The sequence below is a fragment of the Ovis aries genome, chromosome 19 (genome assembly GCF_016772045.2).
Source record: "Ovis aries strain OAR_USU_Benz2616 breed Rambouillet chromosome 19, ARS-UI_Ramb_v3.0, whole genome shotgun sequence".
Lineage (NCBI taxonomy): Eukaryota > Metazoa > Chordata > Mammalia > Artiodactyla > Bovidae > Ovis > Ovis aries.
Genome location: NC_056072.1, coordinates 37,404,239 through 37,419,739, shown reverse-complemented (window position 1 = coordinate 37,419,739; position 15,501 = coordinate 37,404,239). Strand labels below are relative to the sequence as shown.

At 45.3% G+C, this 15,501-nt stretch overlaps 1 protein-coding gene across 1 annotated transcript in view; it reads right to left on the bottom strand.

The window, feature by feature from the left end:
• The window catches only part of PRICKLE2 (prickle planar cell polarity protein 2), a 351,661-nt gene that overhangs the window by 51,303 nt on the left and 284,857 nt on the right, over nucleotides 1–15,501 (bottom strand). The window contains exons 4-7 of the mRNA XM_042236613.2: nucleotides 11,208–11,321; nucleotides 7,990–8,127; nucleotides 4,849–5,052; nucleotides 1,152–1,338 (exon numbers count right to left, since the gene is read on the bottom strand). Coding sequence (XP_042092547.1) covers nucleotides 1,152–1,338; nucleotides 4,849–5,052; nucleotides 7,990–8,127; nucleotides 11,208–11,321 — 643 coding nt within the window. The remainder of the gene's footprint in view (nucleotides 1–1,151; nucleotides 1,339–4,848; nucleotides 5,053–7,989; nucleotides 8,128–11,207; nucleotides 11,322–15,501) is intronic.

Below are 15,501 nucleotides of genomic sequence, written 5' to 3'. Positions count from 1 at the left end.
TGAACTAACTTCTCATCTGACTGCATCACTTCTGATGAACCAGGGAGACAAGGGCACCTCTTTTCGTTCCCAATAAAATCTTTTAAGTGAGGTAAAACGGGCTCCCAGACTGATGATCTCCACACCTCCCCACGATAGGTAAGGAGTTGGCAGCCTCCAGGCAGATTTCTTGGAACTGCACAAGCCACAGGAAGATCAGGCTGCTGGTCTCAGAGACATTCATCCACTGCCAACTTCTCTTCTCTTTTTAAAGGGCAGCTCATTCTCAAGGTGCCAGAACAGGCGAGCTGAGTGAAGACGCTCCAGATGCTGCATGATCAGGAATAGTGTTGAAGGGCTGAACGAATCCGTTACTTGAAAAGGGAAAATGATTTTCACTATCTCAAATCTGCCACTTATTTGAGGCGTTTATAGCTTCGGAGCTATTTGAGGTTCTCTCGCTTTGGTTTTTGGCTGGGTCGGCTTTTGCTGATTTCTTTCAGGACATGCATGCCAGTCGCCACTTGGTTTCCTTGACTATCTTTTGCTACCAAGAGGACCGTTCTGTTTCCTCCTTCTGCTGATTCCTGAGGTTTTCCGAGGAGGCCGTGGAAGACATCTTTTTATATTTCCCCCTCCTCTGAGACCTCTCCTCCTCTGCTTGGTAGTTAAGACTGTCCATCATGTAGCCCCGCCTTGGGGGTGGGTCTAAGACTCAGGTAGACCAACAGGAACCCCCTTTTCATTTCTTTCCAGCGTGGAACAGATGACCTAATGGCTGGCTATAGCATTTCTGTTTGGAGGACCTGACTTGGATATTGGAAAAGTCACTATTTCATCCTTTTTAGAGAACAGTGCTAAAGCTGGTATGTATAAGTGTGGGGATCATTGTGACACTTTGTGAAGGCACCCTGTTTCCAAATGATGCCAACAGAAGGCAAGCTGAGACACAGAGGAAAACAAAAAAACAAAACAGATTCTCTTCAATCCCTTGATCCATCCTTACCTGAAACCAACATCCTCCCAGTACTATGAACCAAGACATTTCCTTTTTCACTTAAGGGAGTATCAGTTGGATTGCTATTGCTTGCAACCAAAGGGATTCTAACTATACCAGACAAAAGGAGATCCAGTCAGAGTAGGACCAAGACGAGCACCGAGTGTTGCCTCACCTATGTGCTGGGCACAGGTGTCGCAATATTCTGCATACAAGGACTCAAAGCAGTGGCAGCAGTAGGGCCTTCCCTCCTTCATGATGTAGCGCTGGCCACCCAGCACTGTCTCACACTCGAAGCAGCAGAAGTGTTTCATGTGCCAGTGCCGCCCCTCGGCTTCTGTGCATTCATCTGCAAAGATGATCTGCAGATGGAGAGGCCAAAAGGTCAGTGGATAAGCAACAGCCATGAGAACGCACTGTAAAGGAGGAAAGCTAGGGGGCCCCAAACTAAAACGGTAAGCAAACTGGTCCCGCCCACAAATTATTAAACAGAAGTAGACACATATATATTTACTCTATACCTATATCAGTTTCCACATGTGGATTTTCCTAAAGCACATTTAAACAGTTTCTGACCTGGCCAGTGATTAATTTAACCACAGTGTATTCAGACAAAGAATGGTTTACTGAAAAGAATATAAAGCAGGACTAACAGCTGACAGCTCATGGACATTTTGGCCATTATCTGTTTAATTTGGATTATATATGGTATTTTTTGAAAATGAGAAATGTCATATAAACACCTGGGATCCTGGTTTCTCTTTTGAAAATACAGTATTTGGCAACGTGTGCTATACATTCCTGCATGGCGACAATAAAAGGGGTTGTTGCTTTCAGGTGAGTGATGAGTTCTGCAGTTTGCCATATTTTTCACCACTTGCTGTTACCTTAAAATGAGTCACCTTTATTTACGGTAACCGCCTAACCCTCAGAGGTATTTCTGTTTTGACCCATGAGACAGACTTGTTTTCGATTTCAAAGCACAGATTTAAGAACTTCCTACAGACTGCAGTAATCAAGGCAGAAATAATCTCAGACATTTATGGCCAAATGATGACTGACAAGGGTGACCAGGATATTCAATGGAGGAAAGAGCAGTCTTTTCAATAAACCTGCCTGGTACAACTGAATAACTGCACACAAAAGAATAAGCTGAACCCTGACCTCACACCATATATAAAAGTTAGCTGAGAAGGGATCAAAGACCTAAATGTAAAAGCAAAAAATTTATAAAATGTCTAGAAGAAAAGTAAAGATGCAAATTTTAAAAAACTCGGTTTCCAGTTAGGCAATGGTTTCTTAGCTATGACATTAAAAGCATAAGCAACAAACGAGACAATGGAAGCTGGATTTCACTGAAATCAAAACGTTCCTGCTTCAAAAGACATCATTAAGAAAGTGAAAATATAACTACAGGATGAGGGAAAATGCTTACAAATCACATATCTAAGTGACTAGACTCCAAAATATGTAAACAAGTTTCACAAGGACACAATAAAGAAAATCACCCAACTGAAAAAATATGCAGAAGACTCAACGAGACATTACTCCCCCAAAAAAGATATGCAAATAGCCAACAAACACATGGAAAAAAAGATAAACATTATAAGCCATTAGGAAAAATCCGATCAGAACCACCATGCGATGTTGTTTCATACCCACTAAGGTGACTATATGGCTTCCCTGGTGGCTCAGGCAGTAAAGAATCTGCTGCAATGTGGGAAACTGGGTTCGATCCCTGGGTTGGGAAGATCCTCTGGAGGAGGGCATGGCAACCCACTCCAGTATTCTTGCCTGGAGAATTCCATGGACAGAGGAGCCTGGGAGGCTACAGTCCATGGAGTCCTAAGAAGTTGGACACGACTGAACGACTAGGCACAGCATGGCACAGGTGACTATAATTTAAAGGACAGATAGTAATAACTACTGAGGAGAATGTGAGAAATTGGAATTCTCATTTGTTGATAGCTGCGAATGTGAAATGGTGTAGCTGCTCTGGAAGACAGTTTAGATCCCCTCAAAAAGTTAAACATAGAACTACCATATGGCCCAGCAATTCCACTCCTGGATATAAACTCAAGAGGACAGAAAATACATGCCCGCAAAAAAAACCTGTGTGTGAATGTCCACAGCAGCTTTGTTTAAAACAGTTTAAAAGTGCAAACAACTTAAATGCCCACCAATTAATAAATGGCTAGACAAAATGTGATATATACAGTTGCTTATCATTCAGTCATAAAAAGGAAAGTACTGATACACGCTGTAACTCGGGTTAACCACAAAAACATCATGCTAAGTGAATGAAGCGATGCATGGAAGGCCATATGCTGCATTAATCCACTTATACAAAATGTCCAGAATATACAAATTCATGGAGAGATTAGATGAATGGTTGCCAGGGCTGGGGGTAGGGGAGAAAGGGGAGTGGCTGCTGATGCTTCTGGGGTTTCTTTTTAGATGATAAAAATGACCTGGAATTAGGCAGTAGTAATGGACTTTCCTGGTGGCTCAGACGGTAAAGCGTGTGTCTACAATGCGGGAGACCCAGGTTCGAACCCTGGGTTGGGAAGATCCCCTGGAGAAGGAAATGGCAATCCACTCCAGGACTATTGCCAGGAAAATCCCATGGACAGAGGAGCCTGGTAGGCTACAGCCCATGGGGTCGCAAAGAGTCGGACACGGCTGAGCGACTTCACTTCACTTCAATGGTTGTCCAACTTTGCGAATATACTAAAAACCACTGAATTGCACACCTTCAAAGGGTAAATCTTATGCTGTATGAATTAGACCTCAATAAGCAAAAATTTCAAAGTGCTTTAACATCCTACTTCATTTCCTATTAGATAAAGTATTAAGAGCACTCGCTTCCAGATGGGGCAACTAAGGCAGGCAGGGAAAGGCGCTGCCTATAATCACAAACTTGTACCAACTACCTGCTCAGAGTGTCTCTTAATGAACATCAGCAGTAGCATGAGAATCCGTATTAGTTAAGACTGATAGATGTCCTCCTAGAAGAGTGAGTCTCTGATGGGCAGTTTGTAAGGAAGAAATGCCACATATCTGTGGTCTCTGGGTGACAAAGTGGAGTGTTGTTTACAGGGTCCCACATAACCTTACAGGGTCAAGAAAGAACCAAAAGTATATTTTGCACAGGAAGAACCCCCTGCCCAAGACCTTTTCCCCAAATTATTCCTGTAAAAGTGGTCAAGCTTAGAACATTTTCCTTTCTGCTCCCAACTTTTACACTAGCCCAGGTTTTCTACCTTTCAGCTCCCAGACCACACCTGGGTGTACTTCAGCTGGGAGGAAAGATGAGGTCTGAAACTTGGGTCCAGTCTGCTCTCTGACCTGGGTGAGTGAGTGTATGGGGGCAGAAGAATCCTAATGGAGTAGCCATCGGCCCCGGAATCCTCATCAGGACTTTCACAGATTATGGGGGAATCACATCACACTACTCATTTTCTTCTCTTCTCACCCTAATCTGTCCCAACAAATCTCAGGAAACCCAAGATTTTAAGATATTCAGAAATGACACATTATTACTAATGATGATTGCTCCCTTGGATTTGGCTGCAATTGAAAATTCCACAACAATCCCTCCCCCTCCCCCTTTTTAAAAGAGTTCTGAAATGAGCTAGTGCCCCAGAAACTGTTTTCCTATGAGACTGTCAAATTCAGTAAAGCAGGTCACAGTCCCGGACATTCTAGCAAACAGGGATGGGGCTAGAACCACTCTCAAAAGAGTTAATAGGAGAGGCTGGAGAGGCCTATGGTTTTCCTCCATGCAGGAACCACATGGCAACGTGCTGGCCACGGTGAAACCCGGGGTGACAGTGGGGCTGCGGGCCCCAGGGAGTGGAGCCAGCTCTGACCTCGTCGCAGGCTGCGCAGCGTGGCTTCAGGCACTCTGCGTGGTGCCTGCCACAGTAGATCTTCCCATCCTGGTAAAAGTAGATCAAATCTACCAGGAGCTCATTGCAGACGGTGCAAATAAAGCAGGGTGGGTGCCAGCTGACACCGTGGCCGGCGCGCGATGCAAACACAGCAATGTCCCCGCCATTGATCTGGCCGCCACACTGTGAGGTGAACAGAAACAGGTCAGTACGAGGAACAGCAGCCCCCAGCTCTCAGCGCCACGCGGAAAAGATACACGACCGCCAGCGTCCTTAGCTCACTACTGAGCACTTACTTTCAAGCGCGTGACCGTGCTACCTGCTTTACACGCATGGCAGGCGGGTTTCTCTTGCCCCCACCCCCACCCCCACCATCCCTTCCTAGGGCCTACAAGTAAGACGAAGATCATTGTCACTGAGGAAATAAAGAATCACAGAGGTGGGAGAGAAAGGCAAAGTCTGTCAGTGCAGTGACACAGAAGAGCTCTGCTGACAGGAGGCAAATGGAGCGGAGGTCTCATTATCTCTGAGACATTGCAAACTCCCTGCCGGAGGCCCAGCCACGTCGAACGCCTGCAGCAAGAGGCTGTGTGGCACGGGGGAGCGAGAAGGAAGCCTGCAGGGACTCGGGGAGCTGGTGAGGCCTACACTTAGGGTGGTAGGGGAGTGGGTTCTTAAAACCATGCCCACCTGTTATCATCTAGGTTTCTCTAGAAGCCTCTCAGGCATGCTTCTGGCCTGCCTCCTCTGACATCTTTGTACACAGTCCCAGATGAAAAGGTACTGCTCCTAAGGCCAGACTACGGCAAGGACTTCTTTTTTCTCCCTTTCCTATCTTCTCACTCATTTCCAAAGTTCCTTCCCCTGCCCAGAAAGGAGCAGGGTAAAATCCATGATAACCCATGCTTATACTTGGGCTCAAGATAAAATGAATAGAGTCTGAGGGTCTTGGAGGGAACAATAAAGTGTGAGGCAACAGGTCTGGGGGAGGCTTTCTGCTGATCATGGCACTGGCCTGAGAGTCCAGCCCCACCTAAGAGGCTGACTGGGGGCGACGTCTGAAGAGCAGAAAGACCTTTCCCACACACTGCCATCAAAAGCGCTGAGATGCTTCAGAGAAAATGAAGTCCCGGTCTCATGGAGTAGTCTCTGGGAGCTCATTCATGCAAGTGACCAGACATAAGGAAGACATTACGTTACAGAAAGTGATACCCCTGCCTTGCGTGGCAACGTTAGTAGAGCGGAGGTATGCATATTGTTAGAAGATAAACCAGGGGGCACATTAAAGCTTTCCAGTTTATTTGCTCCAACACTGATCTGAATTGGGTAGCAAGCATCAAACTGAAGGTGGCTGGGACAGAAACCCAGGGAGAGAGTTTTACAAAGTCAGGGAAGCAGAAGCAAGGGAAGTATTTCAGTGACTATAGAGATTAAGTGGGCCCCTTATTTGGGAAAGCCCGGCTGGCTGCTTGCAATTGGTTGTTCTTCAGCGTCATTTTCTGATTCTGGTACCCTGACTGGTTCAGGTTTTGGTCTGCTGATACAGGCTACCGTGGCAATAGAGCCACCCCAGTCTAATGGCCTCCTTGTTTATTTACTGTAACAATACAGAATGCCATTTCACCCCCACCATGATTCTACGACCTAGGTATTCAATACCCACGTTTTGGAGGTGACAAAACTGTTAGGAAAAGTAATCGGGTCAAGGTCGTCGGGCAGAATCATGTGTCAAACGCACATCTTTCCGTCTCCATGCTGTCCTGTATCGCTCTCGACATCTGCCTACGAAATGCCCAGCTTCCCTTTTGCTTCAGGGGAGCCCTCCTGGGCTGGTCAAGGAGAACCACCCAAGAGTGGTAGAGGCTCTGAATGGACCACACAGAACCTCACATCTTAAACTCTGACCACCTGCATCTCAGGGGTGGGTGTCAAGGATGAAGACCCCCATTGTCAATTCTGCTGCTCTGGCTCCTCTGTTAAGTAGCATCTCCATTTCATCCACTGAGCCTTCCAAAGATCGCTCTCTGAAATCCTTTCCCAAAAGGGCCCCCAAATAAATGGCATCCCCTCTGCTCAGGTAGTATGTTGCCTTTTCTTCACCAGTTCAGGTCATGTATCCTCTTGCAATCTGTGCCTGAATGGGTCCCTTAAGCATCTAACTGCTTAAGGAGTTAGATGGGGCCACTCTTTGAGCAGCAGGGCTAAGAAAAGTGCTCAGTACATGACCATCCACCCCAGAAGGCTTTTGGAGGTCAAGAGGTCGGGGAGGGTGAACCCAGGCAGGCCTGATTCCCACCGTGTTTTCTTAGAAACCCTTCTCCACCATGCCTGGAGCACTCTACAGAGACTAGAAGAAAACACAAATCCAAACTCTCAACTCAGTGAGGTCCTAGAAAGAATGTGGGAGGTCCTAGAAAGAATGAGGGAGGTCCATGCACTTTGCTAAAGAATCCTCAGACCCAAGGAGATGACCATTTACCACCTCTTTAAAGGGCACTGGTCCTAGGATGATCCTGGGAAAGCGGGTGGCCGTGGTCCAGGCAAACTCCACTTTCTAAAGCACTCATTTTAAAATATAATTCCATCATGTCCTTTCTCTGCTCAAATCCCTCCAGTGGCCCTCTCTCTCCTTCCAGTGGTTGACACAGCCCTCCATGAAACTGGACTTGACCGGCGCATACTCCTCCTTTGCCCCTCCTGCCCTGCCACACGGGCCAACCTGTTATTCCTGGACCATAAGGGAAACGCTCCTGCCACAGCATCTTTGAATGTGCCGTTCCCTCTCACCCGCCTTCCCCTGCCGTCACGGGACTCACCCCCTCAGTTCCTGACTGTCTCTGTGGAGCCTTCCCAGCCACCTCCCTGAAAACTACAGCCACCTCACACTCCCAGCATTAACTCTCTTCCCCACTGCAGTTTTTTTCTCTTATTTATGGACATTATTATGTGACTTCTCTCCTAGGACAGAACTCCTTCCAAGGGCAAAACCAAGCTTTCAAACCTTTTGCTATATCTCCCAGGCCTACCAAATAGGTTCTCAAGACAGTAATTGCTGAAGGAATGATTCAGGGAAAGGATGCCTGAGTGACCCCCCGGGCACGCCCCAGACCATGCGCTCACCTGTTCACAGATGGCTCCCGTCATGGTGACCGGGAAGGGCCTCACATTGCCGCGGCCCAGGTTTTCACGTTTCCTCTGGTTGCTGAAGAGCTTCAGCTCCCTCTTCTCCTCCTCGTCCAGGGAGTTGCAGTAGCGAACCTGGACAGACACAGAGGAAGGTTGCGGGCGGGGGTGGTGGTGGTCATCTTTCGCTCCTGAGGATTCCTGAAGCCCTGGCCTCAGACTTTTTTCCTATTAAACACATGTGCATTAGGTTTCACTGTCCTGGTGGGCACTTGAATACCACCAGGCTTGGGGCTATTTAGGTGAGTGTCTATCAGAGATTGTTGACCATAAAAACAGCTTCCTAGAGGCTCGAAACTCTGGCGCACAAGTCTCTGGCAGGCCAGTGGTTGGTACCCGTTTCTCATGCTCCACTGCCCCTCTCTGCTCACCACACTGAGAGCCACGTCATTGGGAGAGCTTTGCTGCTAGTCAGCATCTGGGACTTCCTTCTTCTACAAAGTGATGTAGGTCTTCAAACTGATCATCATACTCTCACTCTCAGATGGTAAAGCATCTGCCTGCAATGCAGGAGACCTGGGTTCGATCCCTGGGTTGGGAAGATCCCCTGGAGAAGGCAATGGCACCCCACTCTAGTACTCCTGCCTGGAAAATCCCATGGACGGAGGAACCTTGTAGGCTACAGTCCATGGGGTCGCGAAGTCTGAGAGGACTGAGCAACTTCACTTTCACTCTCACCTCCATGGGCCCAAGGAAAGGATCCCTGACACCAAAGGATGGCTCCAGGCCAATGAGCCAGAATTGTGGTCAACACGCTCATGGCGTCTGTTTCCCAAAATGAGATGGGAACCAAGGCGTTCCCATCTGACTGAGAATTTGGTTCAGAGCTCTCTGTGTTCTCTCAGGAAGTACTTGCGTGTTTCTCTGTGTGTAGGAGGGAGACGGCTGCTCACCAGGCTTTGGTTAACAACTCGCATAAGAGATTTTCCTCTCATTCAAAACAGAAACTCACAAAAATTAAGGGAGGGACATTAAAGATATTCAAATCTGCTATTTCCCATTCTCTCTTTTATTTATGCACACCTTGGGAATTTTGCTGTAATCCTGAACTACTGTTTACTTAATACTGTTTTAAAAACTAACTCATTTCTTTTTTTACTTGAATACATTTACTTGAAAAGAAAGTATGACTATAAATAGAAAAGCAATATCACTTGTGAAAAAATAGGGCAGTCATAAAACTAAATACAGAGTAAAAACAAAACCATACTGCTGGCTTCTAGCTGGTTACTTTTGCTTGTAGGAGATTCTAAAATGGAGGTTCTCAATGCTGTTACTTAAAAATGGAGATTAGTAGGAGTTGGAGAGGTGTGAGACACCTGCCCACCCAAACTAAAATTTCCCCCACGATCACTCAGCCACAAAGAATGAAATACAGTTAAAAAATGGAGAGAGTCTCTCATTATGTGGTTCAGTATTATTTACTGCCATGTCCTTCTACCTCCCAAAGCCATGGATTTAGACATCCTCGGACACATGGATCTAATCCCACCCTCTGCCTTACTTCAGAATAATCTGGACATCAGGAACGTTAACTGAATTGCCTGGAAGATTTGTCCTACAGACGGTCAAAGGGCAACCTTTGAACTAGGACTAGTTTGAAGACCACTGCAGCTGTATACATCAAAACTGTCTAAAGTATATGAAAAAGGGCATGATCAAATATTTACTTTAGAATCACCCTTTGTCTTTTAAAAGGCCATTTCAAATGGACAAATCTGTCCATTGGGTCACATGTAAGCAATTTTCACCAGTAGGAAGAAAAAATTTGAAGGGTCTATTTTCATGAAATCACAGTCAACCGTAAACAGAAATAACAATGAAAAAACAGAGAGGAGCAGATAGGAGCAGACCACTTTCCTCTCTCAAGTGGAAAAAAAAAAAAAGTGAAAAAAAGAGTCTTCATGTGGAGAATGTACTTCCACAATCTGAATAACCCAGAGAATATGATTACACCACTGACAATTTATGGACATGCTTTGAAACATAGGCACACCCCTCCTGCTTGTAAAAACTGGCATTTTCACTTTCAAATTAGTTACCTGGGCATCCGGTTACAATGCTTGCTTTCCTCTTTAAAGGAGAAAGCATTATTTAAATCTGTTTCATGAAGTCTGAAATAAACAACAGGAAGGGGAATTCTGACTCCCTTTTTAGGGAGTCGCTTCAGTTTTTAAGCTTTTGCTCTGCTTATTCAAATTAATTTTTGAGGCTCTTGGTTTATTCCTTTTATTCAAATGTGGGAAGACAAAGACTAAAAAACCACACACTTATTTCCTCAGGGACTGAGCTTGTGGGTGGGGGCAGCTGGTAAAAAGTCGGGTCCAGCTCTCTAAAGGAGTTTTAAATTTCTCCTTTTACCTTGAAATTATGGCTTTCTTTAAAACATAATTAGAGTTAAGTAGACAATTGGATTCCATAGGATCACTACTTTTAAAAACCAGATACTTGAACATTAATTTCTAATTTGCAAACCTAAACCTCCCAAGCATGATGACCTTTTAAAAACACATACACACATTTCCTTTTAGGATCAATTTGACTTCAAAGATGATAAATGCCTGCTTAGAGCACCCTTGTCCGGGTTCAGAAGAAAAGACAATCTGCAAGTCATACTTTCAGGAGTATAAAGGATAACCTTGGCAAGCTGGATTGGAAATAACAAAAACACAGATGTTCACAGCTGCAAATCTGGACACGTAACTTCTACAGCAGTGTAACATGGAAAACCTACACACTCATTTACTAAGAAAAGATGCTGAAAATCTAAGACAGTCACAAAGTTTGTGCTGGGCTTGAACTGCCCAGGGAACCTCATTCATCTAACATGCTCAGGCAACTGGCATCGCATACTCTTCCACTAAGTAAACCTGGACCTAACTTCTACAGGTTAGTGCTCTCTCCCCCCAGTTGTTAGTACAGTGCCAGGCACAGAGGCAAATCAACCCCACAATAAGATTCTGCTTTTCAGTAACCCTCTCCAGAAGGCGTCTGACAGTTTCTTTTACCTCTAATCAAGGAAACTAAAACCTAAAATAAATTGCCTGAGTGTTTCCTTGGGGATTTCACTGACTGCAGCATTCTGATGACGAAAAAGTTAACAATTCACTGAAAATTCTAAGAAAAGGCTTCTGAAGGCCCCTCTAGGCCCTTACCTCATTGTCATGCGGTGGCAGCTGGTGTAATAGTTGCTTGATTCGAAGTTTCTCTCCAGGACTGTTGACATAGGGGACTTTCTCTTCTGGGAGACAGCTGTAGTACTGGTGAACCTGAGGGGTGGGAAAGCACATGGGTAACTCACCCATTCCTCAAACCACCTGCCCATCCCCACATCCTGGGGAGACGGTTCCCACAGCAAGACTCCATCTGCTTCCCACTGTCTCCACCCTTCGTGAAACTCCACAGCTTAGGAGTTTCTTGTTGCAAGCAGACATTTATCCTTGAAGAAAGAGTCCCGCGAATCTCCCATGTCTTGGGGCTTTTCCTCTTTCTGTAAGGGAGAAACAAAGCCGGCAAACTTTCCTAGAAAAAGAGATTTAGGCAAACACGCTGCTGACCCCAGGGGCCAGGGCTTTCCCAGCAGGCTCCCCTGAGAGCTGACTTTACCATTTTCTCTGTGTGTCTCCGGCATGTAACCTGCCCTCCCAGCCAAAAGGATGTGTCAGTGCCTGTCTTGGCGCTGGAGTCTTTGGCACTTGGAGGACTCTTGGGTCCCTCAGCCTCCACCTACACTAAAAGCCCTCTAGGTTTTCAGCTTTTCCTGAGGACAGGCCAGAAGATCAGGTCTGTTAAAAAGTCACTGAACTTGGGATACAGAACGGGGAATTAAAGATCATTATCAACATGTTTTGTTTTGTTTTTTGCTACATGTTAGAATGCTTCTGTTTACAGCTGTTAGGACATATTCTTTCAGTCTCTGAGGCTCATTCAACCCTAACAATGACTTGGGAAAGCACTAAACATCTAATTTTGCCTGAGAAAAGAAAACAGACATTCTACCATCTAGTTGCATGCAAGCTAGGAGAAAAAATTGGCCAAAACAGAAGGTATGCTTTTTATAGGAGAGATTAAAAAAAAAAATCCCACAAGCTCAGATGATATCATGGAAAATACTTTTCAACTATTTCTAAGCATTATGACCAGCTCTTGTGAAACAAGGCATTCATTCAACAAAACGGAGAAGACAGAAGGCACAGGGCCCTAAATTCACTGTATTCGTTACGCTCCTCAACCACGGTCACATTCCCTGGAGTTTAGGGAGACTTGGATATGACTATATGTTTTGGGAATGCTGGGGTGAAGAGTTGCGAAAGCGCTCTCTACTTTGATCTCCAGAAATGAAATCATAAGTGTTAGAAGAGAGAGGAAGGAGGCTTTATGATGACAAAGTCTTAAACAAAATGTGAAAGTCATTCTTATTTTTGTTAACAAATGATCGTAACCATTCACCATCATGTGCATATCATCCTCTTAATCAAATCCCAAAGGCAAACATAAACAGAGTTCTTGTCCTAGACTAGCTGACTTTTGGAACCCAGGGCCTTGCAACCCCTCCCTATAGACACTGGTAGGGAGCCAGGGCCTGGAATTCAGGTTTTGAAGGCAGCCCACATTTACCAGCACTCTCTCTGAGAAGACATATGAGCCCAGATCATGAGACAGTTTGGGATTAGAAGCTGGCAATGAGCCCATCACAGACTGGCACAGCACTGTGTGCACAGAAGAACTGCAGTCCACATGCTCACCTGCAGGGGCGACAGATAAGGAAGCAGCTGCAGTATACTGGGGAATGGGTTTTGCCTCCCAGGTCAAAAAATGACGGGTGGAAAGGCCTTGTGGCATCATCATTTTGTCATTCTCAGAACTCCCATGATAGTTAACAGAACATTAGGGGTAAATGCTAATATAACATGAATCACTGCATGGATAAGCAACAAAGTCCTACTGGATAGCACAGGAAAATACATCTTGCGATAAACTGTCATCAAAAAGAATATGCAAAGAATGTATACAAATGTACAACTGAAGGCAGACCAGTTTTACACAATACCGTACATCAACTATACTTCAATAAAAATTTTTCTAACGCATATACTGTGGATGCATAATCATGAAGAGTCTAATGTGAGCTCCACTGACCTTCCTGGCAATCATCCCTTATCACTCACACAGCCCTGTCTCCACTGCGCAGAGCCGTCATCTTCTGAACTGGTGCCTTGAACAAGCCCTGTCCACTGCTGTCCAAGGCTGACCCAGGCTGGAGTCTTCCCTGTATCATCTGCAGCCATGACCAAGTAGATCTGAACCTCGCAGCCCCGGCTCTGTCCTGACCCATCCCCGTGTTTCTGAGAAGGTTAAAACCTCTCAGAATCCTTATCACATGATTGTGGCAATTAAATGGGAGTGGAGGCAAAGTATTTAGCCAGCAATAACAATAAATAATAAGAATACACAGCAGTAGGTGTATTGTCCAGCCTGGTATGCTTCAAATGGGACCATCCAGATTTTCATGGCTTCCCTTCCATTTTCAGAGGTAGGCAACACCGCTAGCTTGCAGAGTGAGGCGATACCCGTGAAGTTCCCACTGTAATGGGTCTAAGAAAAAAGGCTGTGAGGAATAAAATGCTATTGAAGCTAGTTTGGTTTCAGGGGGAAGAAAGGTAACTTATTAAAAAGATGTAGTGTTTTCTCAAAACCCCATGAGGAAATGGAAACTTCCAATGGAAAGTGACTGGAAAGGGATTTCCCATCTCTCTAAGGCTGGTGTTCTCGCTCTATTCTTTCCTCTCAGCAGATCCCCACACAACTGGGAGTTGACACAACCTCAGCTCAGGAGTCCACCCTAGACTGACGAGCCTTGCTCAATTCCAGTTCCTTATGGAAGGCTCTTGGGTGAGGACCACACCGGCAGGCTGGATTGGAGAAGTTTCAGGCTATTTTAAGTGCTGCGTGCATGCCGAGCCGCCTCAGCCGTGTCCAGCTCTTTGTGACTCCATGGACTGTAGCCCACCAGGCTCCTCTGTCCATGGAATTCTCCAGGAAAGAATACTGGAGTGGGTTCCCATGCCTGCCTCCAGGGGATCTTCCTGACCCAGGGACTGAGCCTGCATCTCATGTTTTCTCCATTTGCAGGCGGGTTCTTTACCTACTGGAGCGCCACCTACTGGAGGATAAAACAGTCCCAACACATGATTGGGCTAAGAGGGAGGAAGCGATGGAGAGCTCTAGATTTAGGTGGTAAATAAATACTTTAGTCCTCCGAGGTCCACCCTAAAGACTGAATTCTTAAGTCTGCAGAGGCAGTGACTCTTTTGGAACATCCTTCCTGGCTGGACATCTTGTGTTGCCTTTTATAATTTAAGTCTACTGATCACCACCACTGAAAATGTATCTTTTCTACCAGTATTCCAGTAATTCCTTGGATACAAAGTGTTCTAAAATAATTTCTCTCAAGGCTAGCAATAATTTGGTGGATGACTTCAAATAATAATTGAGGGAAGACTTAAAAGCTTCAACTCTTTGCCACCCCCTCTACCCCATGGACTGTAGCCCACCAGGCTCCTCTGACAAAAATAAAAGAGCTTATCTAGTAAGATGCTCCATTATTAAACCAAAGCAGCTAATACTAACTCACAACCTACCAAATCACTCCCATATTACATGGTAGGTAATCTGGCTTGCTCTGAGGGAGGAGAGTGAGTCGGTGCTTTACCACTTTCAAGGCTCTTCAAAGCCTGTTCAAGTCCAGGAGGAAAAATAATCACTTTGTGCTGCCTTCTGTGTCTCTTCCTGGTGTTTAGGAGCTGGACTCTGCAAGCTCTTCACTGAGTAAAGGGAAATAGCAGACAGATGGGAAGGAGGGAGGAATGGCTTCCTTTCCCCATCTGTCTCTGGCTGAACATGGAAATGCTGCATGCATGGAAATGCTCTGGCATCTTCCATAATAAAACTACTGTATAGCTCAAAACAAACACCAATCATACCAATGGGAAGGGGAAAATATTTAATATACTTTCTGGCACTACAAAAATTAAATTTGGCACCACCACTGAAAACCCTGCAGATTGCTCATTTTAGCCCAAACATGTTTCTCTTGTTAATTTTTGTAAATAATCAAATCCAATAGAATTTTGTCAATGATGATCACTACCAAACCATTATCTGACAGGTTGATGATGTGATTTTTCCTCCTGTGTATACTCAGTGTATTTCTCCAAAAGCAGCTCTGTGGCATGTGCTTGGGACTTCACTCCGGTTACAGATTCTCAGGTAGAGGTGCCCTATGACTGTGAGCTGGGTGTAACTATACGAGGTACATTTCCTCCAAACAAAAGCACACTGAACACAATACACGAAATAGCTGAAGGCCTTTATTTAAACATGTTACTCTCAACAGTGAGGTTTGGCAATAACTTCAGTCTGTGTCAAGACGGATTGTCAGAGCTTTAG